This window comes from Gouania willdenowi, chromosome 3, assembly GCF_900634775.1.
Source record: "Gouania willdenowi chromosome 3, fGouWil2.1, whole genome shotgun sequence".
Taxonomy (NCBI): Eukaryota; Metazoa; Chordata; class Actinopteri; order Blenniiformes; family Gobiesocidae; genus Gouania; species Gouania willdenowi.
This window is the reverse complement of record NC_041046.1, coordinates 29,824,658-29,839,291: the sequence shown is the minus strand read 5'-3', so window position 1 is coordinate 29,839,291 and position 14,634 is coordinate 29,824,658. Positions and strand designations below refer to the sequence as shown.

Genomic DNA, 14,634 nt, shown 5'->3' with positions numbered 1-14,634 from the left:
AAATGTCTAAAATTAGTTTTTGATCGAATGAAAATGAGAAGAACCTGGTACCTGTGTGCATCCACTAAAAAAAAAAAAAAAAAGCACTCTATGTGCACCGTTAATAAAGTGGAACATTTATTCCATTATTACAATGAGCTGAGAAAAAAAAAAATGTGTAAAAAGCTGCTGTGTCAAAAGCTCGACTGTTGTCTTTACTGTAGCAGTGAGTTTCTTTGTCGCGAGACACCCGTTAAGAGTGCTGACAAATCTGAGACTGCCCATTAATGTAATACCTCCCTTCAATAACTCCCAGGTTCAGTAAAGCATGCACAGTGAGGACTGAATGGTTGGTTGAAGATATATTTTTTTTCTTTTAATTAAATGAATCCCAAGTCTTAATTTTCACCGTTTTGTTTGTTTCACGTACAACAAGCAACAGGAAGCAGTTTGTGTTGATTTCAATGTTCATATATTCATAAATGACCAAATAATGTATGTAGCCTTTCACATTACAGTCACACATTGTATATGGTGATATATACATATATATATATATAACAAAATGCCTTATAGACGAGGGACATTCAACCTGATTAGAAGCTACCAGGATAATAAAAGACTAAGATATACATTTGGCTTGTCGTCGCTCTTTTCAAGTTTATTCAGAAATGCTGGAGATCAGATTTATTCAAATTATATAAAATTAAATTTACAGGTAACCTCATTTTCTCTTTTACGAGGCCAGTGTTAGCAGATTGGTGGCTTTATAATCATAGCTGTTGTGTTTAGTTAAAAGCTTGAATAAATAATATTGGGATTATTTTGTCTCTGGTAGAAAACATTAACTTAACTTCTTGTATTTTTCTTTTAAACCTTTGGAGTCCAAAACAGCAGGATTCTTTGTAGGTTAAGCAGTGCGTTGTTTTGCATTCAGATCACATGCACATCATTGATCAGGCTAGTTCAGTTGTTTATTAATACAACACAGTCATGAAAAGCCTTTAGATACAATACGGTATGTTTCCGCAATCACGAGTCCTCTTAGAAAAAACAAAAACAACTCCAAGTACAACATTAAATTAAAATCCGTCTTGTATTCTTCAGAAAAGTTCACATAGGTTAATGTTTCCTGCTACGTTGCACCCCATTATACACAGCAATAATCTGCATTGAAATTGTGACTCAAATACTGTAATTAAGTCCATTTTGTAGAAGGGTTGAAACATGGATGTATGTAGCAAGTTAAGCTATTACAGATGTCAAAAACATAAAAGCTACAAACAGAGCAAAGTGTTTCTTTTTCTGAATGAGGCGTGGCTAAAGGTTTTTGAGAATTCACAACAAAACGGAGCATATCTGTTAGCTACTGAAAATATGTATACACTCAAAATGAGAAGACATCTAACAAATAGCTCAGGTTGTAAGACATCTTTCTAGCTTGTATTAAAACATGTGCATGGATGTAATAAAGTACAACTGTCAAAACAAGATAAAGAGAAACACGCATCTAAAAAAAATATTCCTGGTGGTCAAAAAATGCTTCAGTTCATAAACTAAATATTGTCACATTGTAGTTTAATTAGAACTGTCGCTGTGACCCTTTGAAGGGCTTAAACACGCCTGCGCTTCCACTGCTGGACATGGAGTTGTTGGTGATCTGGACAATCCGATTCATTCCTGTTGAGTGACTGCAGAGAGACACAAGGCTATGTATTTAGCTGCAGCATTTAAGGCCCACCAACACACTTTCCCATCACTTGTTGATGCATTTCATATACCTTGAGGGAGCCAACAAGCCACCCCGAGAGTTTCCCATCCTGCGATTATCAGGAAAGCCGCCACCCTGCGAGCTGGTACCTCCTTGCCACTCTTTTCTCGGGCCCTGCTCTCTGCTGTGACGTTGCACCACAACCTGGCGCCCAGAACCAAAAGACTGACGAAAAACGACACACCGATTGTTAGAGAAAACAATCCTATTCAGATACAATTTAATTATAACGCAAGATAAAAACCTTTAAAGTGTAAGTACACCACCAGGTTTTTGCTGATCTGCCACTAAAACTATCTAGTCGTTTTTGTGGTCTTGTTCCGTTTCAAATTTTCTACATTTATGACTTTACACGTGAAATCGTGCACGAATGTGGCAACACTGCGTTTGTGACACAATGCGATGCAGTGGTCGGAAAAAATTATGAACTATCACCTTGAATGGACTATTCCTGTAATCTCGACATGAGATGATGACAATAAAGCAAAGTAACAGCTCCGGTAAGTGTTTGAAGCAGCTGAAACAGCTGCTGTTGCTGCACGGCACATACACTTCATAAAACAATGTTTTTCTGACTCACAATCACAATAGCCGCTTAAATATCCATGTGTTTTATTGTAATGTGCAGTTTTTTTGGCTGAAAACAATAACAAGTGTGTGTGAATAGCAAAAGAAAGTAGCTAGTGATCAACTGTTGGGTGGAGTCATATGTGGAGTCCGCGTCTATAGACACGCCCACTCAAACAGCTGGGTTTTAGAACTGGTCAGAAAGTCACTTTTCAGAGGGCTAAAACTCCAGAAAACAGGCGGGTTTGGGAAAATTAACCTCAAATACTATGTTGTTGGGGTTCTTAGAACGAATGGAGATGGGTTAAAAATAGCCTGCCTCAGTTGCAGCTGAGCTAAGCTGGTGAAAGTTAAAAGGTGTCTGGCTTCGACAAGTAAAATGTAGCCAAAGAAGGCTTGTCTCCTCATTTATCATAATCCTGTGTGATATGTATGTATTCAGAAGAAAAAATTGGTATTAGGGTGTATTTAAATTAACAACAAGGAACATTATGAGCACTAACAAGAAAGCAGGTTTTCTAAAAATTATGTTTAGACCACTTCATATGAAATCTTGGTTCAAGTCCTGGCCTAAAAACTACCAACATCTACAATGAAACTATGTTAAAAGAACTTTGTGTTAACTCGCCTCAAAGAAGCTGATGAGCTAAACAAATTAAAGCTTTGAATATAAACAAGATTTTAAATAAATGCAAATATATAATGCAAAAGAAAAGTTAGATTCTTTCTTTGTCTCAGTACACTCACCTGATTGCCCACTGACATGGGCCTTCCTTCATGATGAGAGGAGCGTCCTCTCATCGGAGGACTCGGACCTTCCCTTCCTGATCGTTCTGTTCGCATACGCATTGGTCCCCTGACCAAACCAGAACACAGTTTAAGTTGATTTTCTTTAAACAAAACAAAATTGAAGACCGATCTATTCCATTGAAGAGACCTCGTTTCTTACCGTATATCTGTCTTGTTCATTGCTCCATCATTTTTCCATCCATGCCCTCCATCTCTCTGGGAACGACTGTGAGACATACCAGGCATTGCGGCGCGAGCTCCAACTGCGCGGTTCTGCATGGGCAGAGGTCGTTTCTCGTCTCTTTCTCTTCGATCTGTGTCCCTAAGGTCAGAGCGCGGCGTAGGAGGCGGTGGCTCAGTTCGGCGAGTGGTTTCAAAGTTCTTGGGGTAGCGGTTGAAGCCAGAGGCGTCCCTGTGTGGAGCAGGCCGACTCTTCTTCGCCTCTGGTTCGCCATCAAACCTATTGCGCCTACAGAGCAGACGAGAGAGGAAGAAAAGCAATGCTGGTTATTATCCACAGCAGGCAGGGCATTCTGCTCTGTACGAATTTACAAACTGCTTCTTTAAAAAGCTTTGGTTACTGGGCAGACTCAAAGCCTACACTGTCATACCTGTCAAAGGTGTTGGCCTGTTCAACAGGAGATTCTGGATAACGAGGCCTCTCTCTTGGACTGAAGTTTGAGAAGCGGTTCTGCTGCCGATTGTAGTTGGAGCCCGGGTTCACGCGGACCTCAGACTCTGACTGCATCTTCTTGTTGCCATTCCAATAGCCTTCGTCTCTCCGACTGAAACATTCCAATTAGACATTTTGATAACCAACTTTTTTTTTTCCCCACCCTCAAGGAAACTCGTTTTCCCCCAGAATTTACAATTATCACTGCAAGCTTTGGCTCATACTCGGGCCAAGATGATAAAAGAAATGGATAGTGATACTGATGTTTAACAAAACTTTAAATATTTACCCGTGTTCCACTTCACGACCTCGCTTGAGGTTATTCCTCTTCTGTTGTTCAAACCGGAACTGCTCTTCCTGCCTCCGCAGCTCTTCGAGTTCACGTGTCATGCGCTCAGCCTCTTTTCGCCTTTCCTGTGAGCAATCAGAGAAAAACCAAAAAAATGTCACTTTACAAATCAAAGAAAAACCACAACACCTAATGGGTACTACTTAGATTTGTGTCTGCAGTTAGATTTAACTGCTGGTCCACTATGTAGACACCACAGATGATTATTGTGGATGCTACCATTAGCAGACAGTTAATAAATTGTCGATGCATACTTCAGTAAAACACACGTTTTACTATAACAGCTGGAGTTGTTCTTATGGCTAAAGTACCTGCTCAATGCGGATTCTTTCCCGTTCAAGCCGTTCTCTCTCCAAACGCTCCCTTTCCAACTTTTGTCTCTCCATCTCCACCCTCTGGCGTTCTCGGAGCAGGTGCTCTCGTTCTTCACGCTCTCGCCGCTCTTGTTCAGCAATTTCACGCCGCCTGAAGGTTTAGCAAAAATCTGTATCACATCCCATTACCATTTCTATTCATATTTCTGAAAGCCAGTGGTTCACAATCTCTGTTGAGGCCCCCTTTGAAGAAGAGAAAAATTTATTCTCAGCCATAAATCGCAGGGGGATTCTTTCTGCACAGCTTGGGAACCACTGCTGACAGTTTTGGACATCCCCTAAAGTACCTGCGTAACTCCACAGCTCGACGAGCTCGCTCCATCCGGGCCAGCCGCTCTCGCATTCTTTGCTCCTTCATCTTCTCAAAAGGCAGAAAGTCCCTGCCATCTTCCCTGCCCATAAAATGTCGCTGTTTTTCTCTCATCATCTCCATCTTAAAAGGGAATAAAATCCGATGAGATTTTAAAACTAGTGCAAAACAAATATGACAGTGTGTCCAACAGTGTCGTTTGTTTCATACCTCTTGAGGGGGAGGAAACCATTTTGCTCGTTTTTGAGGTGGAAAGGGCGCCTGAAAAGAGGAGTAACGACTTAAATATCTTTTGAAGAGCATTGCAAAACAAAATGAATAATAAAAAATATAAAAAACACATCTTACTCTGTCGAAACCCCGTCCTCTTCTGTAGGGTCTCTTGCCAAACATAGGATTGCCTTTGGCATGATCGAACCCCGTCATCATGCCTGGGTTCATCCCCCCTGAGGAAAGATAAGGTAACAGACTTATGCCATCTCATCACTTTATTCAGATCAACAACAGTCGAGTTCAAATAAAGACTTAAACATACGCCCATGTTTTCTGTCGTCCTCCTTTGTCGAGTCTTGTCCGAAGTTTGATGAAATTGAATCTTGTTTCTCTTTGCCCTTTTCTGAAAGCTTTTTGTAGGTGGGCGGGGCTCTAAAAGTGGAACAAACAAATGGTGAAGTGAAGTTCAAAGACAAATGTTTACTTTTAAAAGCCTCAATATTTACTTACTTATTGCCTATTTTTATCCCAGTGGAGCTGTGCTTGTCAATAGATTTGTCCTCTGCTTCAGTCTTTGAGTCAGTCTTCTTTAAAGGGTCATTCTTAGCCTGAAAAAAATAAGAGTGAAGTTATAAAAAGTTGTTTTCCCCTCCCATTGCTAAATTAATATGTCATGTCAACACTGATGCATCACAACAGGTGTCGGAGCTTTGAAGGTGCAAAGATAACAACCTGGGGCCTCATTTATAAAGCCGGACATGGACATTTTCACGCCAAGTTTGTGCTAGAAAGTAGTAGTGAAACTCTCATACCCTGTTTTGAATGTTAGCAGACTTAAAAAATTAGGCCCCTAATGAAGATTTTACAAGAGCAACAACTGAAACAATTTAAATCTACATTTGTGTATGTATAGATAATTTTGCTCTACTCACCCTTTCAACATAGATCTGTTGCCCATGGAGTTCTGTGCAGTCTAGGTGGGAGATGCACCTCGCCACCTCTGTGCTGGATGACATAGTCACCAAGCCGTAACATTTTGACCCAGGACTCCGAGCAATTGTGACAACTTTGGCACTCGACACCTGTAAGAAATAGGGATTTAAAAATCTATAACCATTCTAGACATGCATTTGTAATCATGATCGATACTAGACTCGTAAAGAAATCTAGCTTTACTTGCCTTTCCATATTTGCCAAAGAGATTCTTCACGTCAGCTGCTTTGGTGTTTGAAGACAGGCCGCTCACCCATATGTTAAGAGAAGAGCTACTGTTGCTGCTGCTCACGGCTCCTAATAAAAGTTAATTGTATAACACATTTGGCAGGTGTTGAAAATTTTTTAATAAAATAATGCATCCAATTAATTAAATAATGATGGCTACTATACTGGTTTAATTATTTAAATGGCAATATATACCCTTGTCATCTTTAGCTGCTTTTCCATCTCGGTCTCTTGAAGAGCTATAAAGTAATGTTGCAACAAACATGAAATAAGTTAAAGCAAATAAAAGAGTGTTGTACAATGCATACATCTAGTGGCATCAAACAAAATTTTTGGATCTGTTGAGAGAGGGGGGATCCTTTGGTCATGGCGTGAATCTGAAACAATCTTCAAAAGCGTCATTGCTGGTCCAGTGGTGAGACGAGTGAGGTAGTCAGCCGTTTGGTCAACTTCATCAAATTGACCAAAAAGCAAAAAAGGAAACTGACATCATGGAGACTAATGTGTTTCTGCATCTGAAGGAGGCTTTTAAGACAGCTGGAAAGCTCAAAAGTATCAAAGGAAAAGTGGCTTCTCCACTCCTGGTGAATGCCACAATTTACCCAACAGAAAAATCAAAGCAGTAAAAAGTAAACCAGTGAACATTTCCCTCATGGCACGAAAAATGCTGCATTCTTAGTGAGCTTGACTTGGTAGTAGTATCAAAGAACTGACATAGAAAGACAAACCTCTTTGCTTGGCCTGAGGCCCCAGTAGTGGAGGGGCCTTTCTTCATAGAATCCTTTTCTTTATCTCCCGTTTCAGCTTTCTTTGAAGGATCTCGTGCTTCTTTCTTTGAGGGCTCTGCTACGGACTCGTCATCCGTCTCACCATCTTTGTGGGTCAGGATCTCTTCATCCTTTAGTTCATCATCTGGGCCCATCTCGACAGAGGCCTCTGGCTCGCCGGAGCTCTTCTCTACTTCTGGATCTGGAAGTTTCACATGTTTACCTGTTTCCAGGAGGTCGTCACCATCAACGTCCAGCGTGATGGCATCTTCATTTTGGATCGACATAGAAAGGTGATCCTCCTCTGCTTCTTTGCAGGAGTCCACGCCTTCGGAGTCCATCTCAGCCAGGTCTGGCTCGGCATCGATCTCAGGGTCGGCGTCTTCGTCCACACCTGGCTCAGGCTCTGAGTCGGCCTCAGCCTTCACAACTTCAGGCTCTAGCTCTGGTTCTGGCACAACTTCTGGCTCTGTCTCAGAGTGAACGAGGGTGTCCTCACTGGGTGCAGCCTTAGAATTTTCACGAGTACCATCATCACTTTCAGTTACATCTGAGGGATTTAACAGGGAACAACACAACTTTTAACATCGTCATGACCCATGTGAAGTTACCTAAAAAGTAGAATAGAAAGCACATTCAGCGTTAATGGTCATCAAGGGCATGGACATCACAGGGAGAGAACACATATCTTCAGTGAAAGGTTGAACGTTCACAGGTCTTTGGCTTTGAATAATTTGGTATTAACATTTGCCATTGATCCTTTGGTTCTGACTCTTCATCCAAAAGTTAAAATGATGACAACGTCCTCGACAATTCAGGCCATCAGGTGTAAGGAGCACATGGTGGTTGCTTGTGTAGTCAACCGATACTGCAGGAAACCCTTACAGATGATTTCCTCAACAACTTTCAAGTCTTTGGCTTGTCCTTTTGTTGGACATGTTGATGAGATGGCTCTGAAAATGTGACCAGTGTCCTCGTCAGAACCATTAATGGTTTCATCTTTGCAGTGTGGATACATCTCAGATCAGGATATCATATCGATGAGCAGTCAGACACACAACAAATAATCTTCAGTGAAAGGTTGAAAGTTCACAGGTCTTTGCTTTTGAATAATTTGGTGTTCATAGCATTTGCCCTTGATCCTTTGGTTTCGACTCTTCATCAAAAAGTTCAAATGATGAGAACCTCCATGGGTCATCGTCTACTTGTAAACTCAGGGGGTGTCGTCTCTGAGCAGTTCTTTAGCAAGCTCCCGTATTTCTTCACTTATTAGCATCAATGTCCCAGCAGACTTCGGATGAGCAGTACATCTTTTATTGGCTCAAGCTGCTTTATGAGTCCTATATTCAGTCCACAATGTCCAAAAAGTGCAATCTTTGAAATGTCCTTGTCAGATTCAGGCCATCAGGTGTGAGGAGCACATGGTGGTTGCTCGTGTAGTCAACCAAAACTCTTACATATGATTTCCTCAACAATTCAGAAGTCTTTGGCTTGTCCTTTTGTTTTACTTATCACTGAGATGGCTCTGAACATGTGATCAGTGTCCTTGCCAGAACCGGTCATGGTTTCCTCTTTGCGGTGTGGATACATCTCAGAATAGGATTTCAAATCGATGAGCAGTCGTCGGATTAATCCAAAGTCCAGTTTATTTCTTCTTCTAGAGATGGTTAAAGTCTTGTAAAATGTCCAAATGCAGTAGCAAAGGCTGAAAAGTTTTTAGAAGTCAGTTGACCATCTAAATGTAGTCAATCATTGCGTCTGCATAAATACTCAGATCGTGACATCGTGCAGGCCGCTGCTTCGTAACTCGATGGACTTTAATTGTCAGCTGGTGAGTATCAACTGTTCAATTTCTTGATAATTCAAGAAAATAATCACCTGTGGTTATAAAAAGCCCCTGAAGCCAAAATTTCATATTTACAGAGACCTATTTTCACAACTGTAAAACAAAAATCTTAACCCAGCCTTCAGGGGTCCCCATTAAACATGGCTTTATAGCTCCATTGAATACATGTCATTCTGATGCTACACAAGCTAGCAAAGGCATTAAATACTGCAATAAAAAGCTTATGTACTCAACTCGAACGATCTGATCACACATTCACTGTATGGGAAAAAAAACCAAAAACATACAGAATTGCACATTACTGTTTAAGCACACGTACCTTTTTCTGATTCATACTCTTCAGGTTCCTAAAAAATAGAAACAAAAGTAAATCATTTCAATCCAAACCATGTTAAATTGTAAATACGGAGCAGCACAGCAGATTGAAACAGATTTTTACATTTCTGAATACCTATGTTCCCACTAAACCTAATCAAAACATTAAAGCAATTACAAAGAGGAGTACGAAAAACAAACAGCATGGCACGAAAAAGTTTATAAAAAAGCCTTAAGGACTTACTATATGAAAGGAATGCATCTATATATAAAGATTTTCTACAACCATGCTAGTGTTTTAATTAAAAAGATAAATTCATGGTCACAACTACCTTAGAATAGGACTCTTCTTCTGCTGTGGTGTCTAAATCAGAATCACCTTTCCTTCCTAAATGATGAATTGAACAAAAAAGAAAAACGGTTTACTTTACTGAATGCATAAACTGCTACAACAGGGACATATAGATTACCTTTAGCTTTTCCACCTTTACGGGTTGGTGTGTCAGCAGGCTGGATCTGAATATGTCCTGGGACTCCTCCCTCATCGTCAACGGCCTGAATCACAAAGTAAACATGTTTGACTGGAGTTTGACATAACTTGTCTTAAAGGGTACCTGTATTGATTGCCAGCTCTATCAAAAGATTGTTTTTAATACTGGAAGTTTAGTACATTTGTTTTCTTTAAAAGTGTTTGTAGAGTAGCCAGGAGGTAAAAAGAACAGCTTGTCAACTGGCAGACGCCATATTAATCACCTCAGAAGTCAGTAGTGACATTGGGCAGCTGCATTTAGCCGTGCTGGTGGCTTGCCGATGCAAACTTCCCAAGCGGATTTTTCACCTCTAAATTGTTTTATTATCCTGCCAGACTCTACTCACCGGTGTGGCACAATCTCATATGTAAACAGTGTAGCCGACTGCCAGCTGCGGCTACTCTGATGCACAACAAAAGCTTGCAATAACAAGTCCAAATGTCAGAAGTAGCACTAACGCACACCCTTATGTTGTATGTAGCAATAGGAAATCGTAGAGAAAAGCACGACAAAGACCTAAATAAAATCAGAGAACTCACATTGGACCGAATGCATTAATGTCAACACTGCACCGGAATTAACAATTTCACACACGTTTTTTATCATACAAATTTCCACTACAAGTAAACTTTAACAATAAATGCAATAGGTTTTGCTGATGACAGTAAACATGATCACCTAATGTTAAGGAAAACAGTTTTAGCATCTCATCTAAACGTGAATGAACGCACCTCCTTGTTCAACTTTCACAAATGATTGTTAAATGACATGACATTCTCATGCGTTTCAAGCTCCCGAACCATTCCACTGTGACCCGGTAGATAGAATGGTAGGTATTTTCAGCCAGATTTTTTTAACTAATGCAAAGAACATAACTCAAGCAGAACAATGCACATTTTATGAAAAAAGAATAATTACTGTTTTTCGCTTTCCCAAATCCCATGAAGTAGTTCAAACACAGGTATTTACTAAAAGCCTAAAGATAATAAATGCAGCTTGAAGGTTAGCACATTTTCTGAAGCCTAACTTCATTTATTGTTTTTAAGTGCATTACTCTCCATGTTTTATACCAGCTTATCCTGTGCAGGTGGGTGGATAGGCACAATCCTTGATGATATACTGTAAATGCTGAAATAATTGCTCGGGAAACAGCCGTTTTTTGCACGAGGGCTACAGCTGTATGCAGTGTAGAGGTGGGAACCTCTGGATACCTCACGATACACGACACAAAGTTAACGATATGAAGATACTACGATTATCGATACTGGTCAGAAATCATTCTACAATTATCTGACATAAGAAAAAAAAGATTAAGTGAAAAAATAAATGTTTTATTTGATTTATTATTGAAAAAGTGTCCTATGAACAGTGACACTATTTTAGTGCAACATTTCTGTAAATAAATGTCAACATACCAATGTAAACAAACAGGTATCTCCAATAGTGCTTTCTGTAAACAATGAATAGGGTCTTTCTTACCAGTGACACCATTATAGTGCAATATTCCAGTAAACAATATATTGGTTCCTTCAACAAACAGTGACAAGATTTCTGTGAAGATCTACCTGCACATTTTAACATCTTGTTAAAATGTTATTATTACACCCTAAACTGGTTTAACATAGTATTTATTGAAATTGTTGTTCAAATTACGCACAAAGAAAATCAGAATCCAAAGGACATCCAAAGAGCTGTTTCCAATAAGAAAAAAATAAATAAATTCAGAGGAATATGCATAAAAAAGAAATAGCAGCCTTTTCGTACAAACACAAAAACACACTGGTTATCAGTTAAAGCTGCAGTTTGTAAGTTGTTTTTGGTTTTATTTGGTCAAAAGTCCATAATCATCTTACTATATTTTATTGCATATTGTAATCCAAAGTGTTCCGAGTGGACAGTGAATCTCTTCTCCTGGCTCTGTTAATTAGACTGGACATCAGCTAATCAGAAATCTTTCTACCAACAGGGCGATCCCATGAGCTGTTTTAAGCATTACTATTGGCTGCTCGAGCTGCTCGTCAAAAGTCAATACACGTTCTCGATCTGAGAGTAGGGACAGTCCTATGGCATGTCTTCCAGCAGAAGTCTCTAATGCGCTGTTTGGCACAGAGGTTACACGGCAAAGTAAGAGGAAAAAGGCAGACCGAGGTGGAGAAGCAACAGAATAAAGGCACTAACGTGTTCAAGAGGAACAAAGTTCGCGTAGGACTGCGCAGTCTGCTTTCATGTCAGCGCCGTCCTCCCCGACTCAGAGAGAGCGAGTGAGAACAGACGGAATAAATAGCTTATTAAAAATTATCAAAGGTGGAAAGAACAAATACAATTCATCTGCAGTGTGGACGGAGTGTGTCTGCTCTGATCAGCTGGGATCGGGAGGCGGAAGAGCGGCTGTGACTCTGAGCCTCTTACGGTCTTCACAGCAGTGACTGATACGTGCTTTCATGTCTCTAAAACATCAGAAAACTCTCCGATAGCACAACGTAAAGTTCCTACATTTGTTACTAGTCTCTATGGAGAAAACAGTCGCAAATCAGCACCACAAAAACCAAAACAAAATATGAGTCTCTCTCTCTCTCTCTCTTTTTCTTTCTTTCTCCTCATCCTCCTCTGCACCTGCTCATTCATCCTCCATTTATTTTTTGGTTGACTAATCGACACGTGTGCCATAGTCTTGGTCGACTAACCATTTCCTTGGTTGACTACAGCCCTACTACATACCGCAGCTTTATGAAGTTAATCTAAGGAACAGTTGCAGTGAAAAAATTAAAACGTGCAGATCACAAAAAAAGTTCAAACAAATGGTTACAAACCACATTCTAAAAGGCTACAAGAGAGGAATTTATCAGAATGTCTCTTTTCCGATACACTTTATTCTGCTTTGTTTGTTTCCCAAACATGCTGAGACTGATTATTATCTTTAAAAATGAAATAAACCATTCGGACGATGTATTATCTATGTTTGCTGTTACAAAGTTGACTATAATTTTTTGCCTGAGCACTGTAAATTTTAATTATTGTGTTTTATTTTTAATGAACTCGAGAAAAACATTAATCTAATCCAACAGTAATCTGTGATAAACTAAAATCAATTCTGGATTGTTTTGAGTGTACACCTCTAAAGACTTAAATATCTAAAATAAATCATTTCAAACCTATTTCCTCGTTGGTTTGTTTAATAATAAGTTAAAACAGACTATGGGTACGTTTTCTGGATGGCCAAATGGTTGGCGCCACACTTAAGGATCCTTTCTTCCGCTAACGTGGGTTTGAATACCACTTTTGTCATATATATATATATTTTTTTTTTTTTTATTTAAAATATTCAACACGGCAAATTCCACCTTTAAAAATACATATATATACACAACAAAAATAAACATTTTAGGGTATTTTCTGGGTTAGGGTTCAAATAAAAGGTTTAGCCGGTTAGCAAAAAAATAAATGTGAGCTAAAATAAAACTGACGGAACTTTAAGTCACGTGGTGCACCTATTACTTCACATAAACTGGCGAATGAGGGGTTTCCGTATGAATAGCCACGGCCGTACATTTACACTTAGTTATGACACAGTATCCCCAAAACCTAAGTGCCACCAAGATGGACACGGACAAATGGATTAGCATTTAGCCCACATGTCGTACCATTTAGATCCACTTTAACAGTTTGGATGCAGCACTATTACATTAGATTATTTCTAATGTTGGTTTGTTAACATTACACTGTTGTTCATGCGCAGAATAGTTTTATCAGTTCTGAGATATAAAGTTTCTTAGCCATAATTACACACAACCCTCCCGGAATAAAAACGTGATTAAACTACCACAAAGCAACCATTGATCGCAATCTGAACGCACTCGCGGTGATTAAAGCCACTCTGTCGAACGTCGACTAGCATTAGCTTTAGCAATGGTCGATGTGCACAATTTAGCACATTCCTGTGACAAATCACATCAGATAAATTTCAATTACCTGTCTCAGTCTTGCAACCAGAATACTCTTCACCCCGGTTGTGTCCAAATTCCTTCGTTTGAGCTCGGATTTCAGATCAACAACTCTTAATTCAGAGATTTTCTTGGATTCGGATGAAATGGCACCCGACGCCATTTTAACGCAAGATTACAGGAGCATGCGCAGTGCACGCGTCTGCGGTACTGCTTCTTCTTCGTGTAGTTTTATCTTGTGAAGGAACTAAAGCCAATATCTATGACTACAGCGCTAGATGTGTCAAAACGTTGGTACTTCAGGAGCCACACCATAGACTTCAATCTTTTTATCGCATAGGCGTAGACTTCAAAGTGAAATCAAATGATCAGTTATTGTGACGACGTCATAAGTGACGTCGACCATACGACGTTCGTTAAATATTTTAATAGTAATGTTATTGGGAAATATTACTCATTGTTTCTTTTTTTAACATACTATAATTATATGTCCGTATATTCAATAAATCATTTTAATAAAACATATCCTCAGTCAGGTCAACTTGTTAGAGGCCTTTTTTCAGGGACAAGGACAAAGTTTCAAAACATCTGATTTCTAAATCTAACAACAATTCAAGCTGTATATAAGCGATAAGACAAATCAGATATAAACAACCTCAGGGACAGTCAAATTATCACTTAAACAGTTTGACCAAAATGCCAAAAAATGTAATAATTAACAAATAAAAAAGTCTGAATTCTATTTTAAATACTAAACTTAATATACATTAAACAACTCATATCCACATACCAAATAAATAAAATATGCAGACACATTAGACCCCTCAATGATAAATAATAACTGATCATTCAATAATCTTGTTTGTAATTTATATTGCTTTAAATCAGCATCTTTAAGAAACAACAATAACTGATCATTTGATTTCTAAATGTAAAACATCTTCTAATTAAAGGACTGCTGTTAAATGTAAAATGTCTTCCTGCTCTCA

General features: G+C 39.2%; 1 protein-coding gene across 1 annotated transcript; it reads right to left on the bottom strand.

The window, feature by feature from the left end:
* Nucleotides 1-935: 935 nt before the first annotated feature.
* On the bottom strand, nt 936-13,969 carry sltm (SAFB-like, transcription modulator). The gene is made up of 20 exons (XM_028475332.1): nt 13,674-13,969; nt 9,645-9,729; nt 9,507-9,562; nt 9,179-9,206; nt 6,975-7,563; nt 6,442-6,485; nt 6,206-6,315; nt 5,958-6,107; nt 5,536-5,633; nt 5,348-5,457; nt 5,161-5,258; nt 5,023-5,073; nt 4,790-4,935; nt 4,440-4,593; nt 4,069-4,193; nt 3,718-3,891; nt 3,267-3,575; nt 3,065-3,173; nt 1,761-1,915; nt 936-1,670 (listed from the first exon to the last, which is right to left on the bottom strand). The coding sequence occupies exons 1-20, from the start codon at nt 13,806-13,808 to the stop codon at nt 1,562-1,564; spliced, it is 2,835 nt and encodes a 944-aa protein (XP_028331133.1). The 5' UTR covers nt 13,809-13,969; the 3' UTR covers nt 936-1,561.
* Nucleotides 13,970-14,634: the final 665 nt, after the last annotated feature.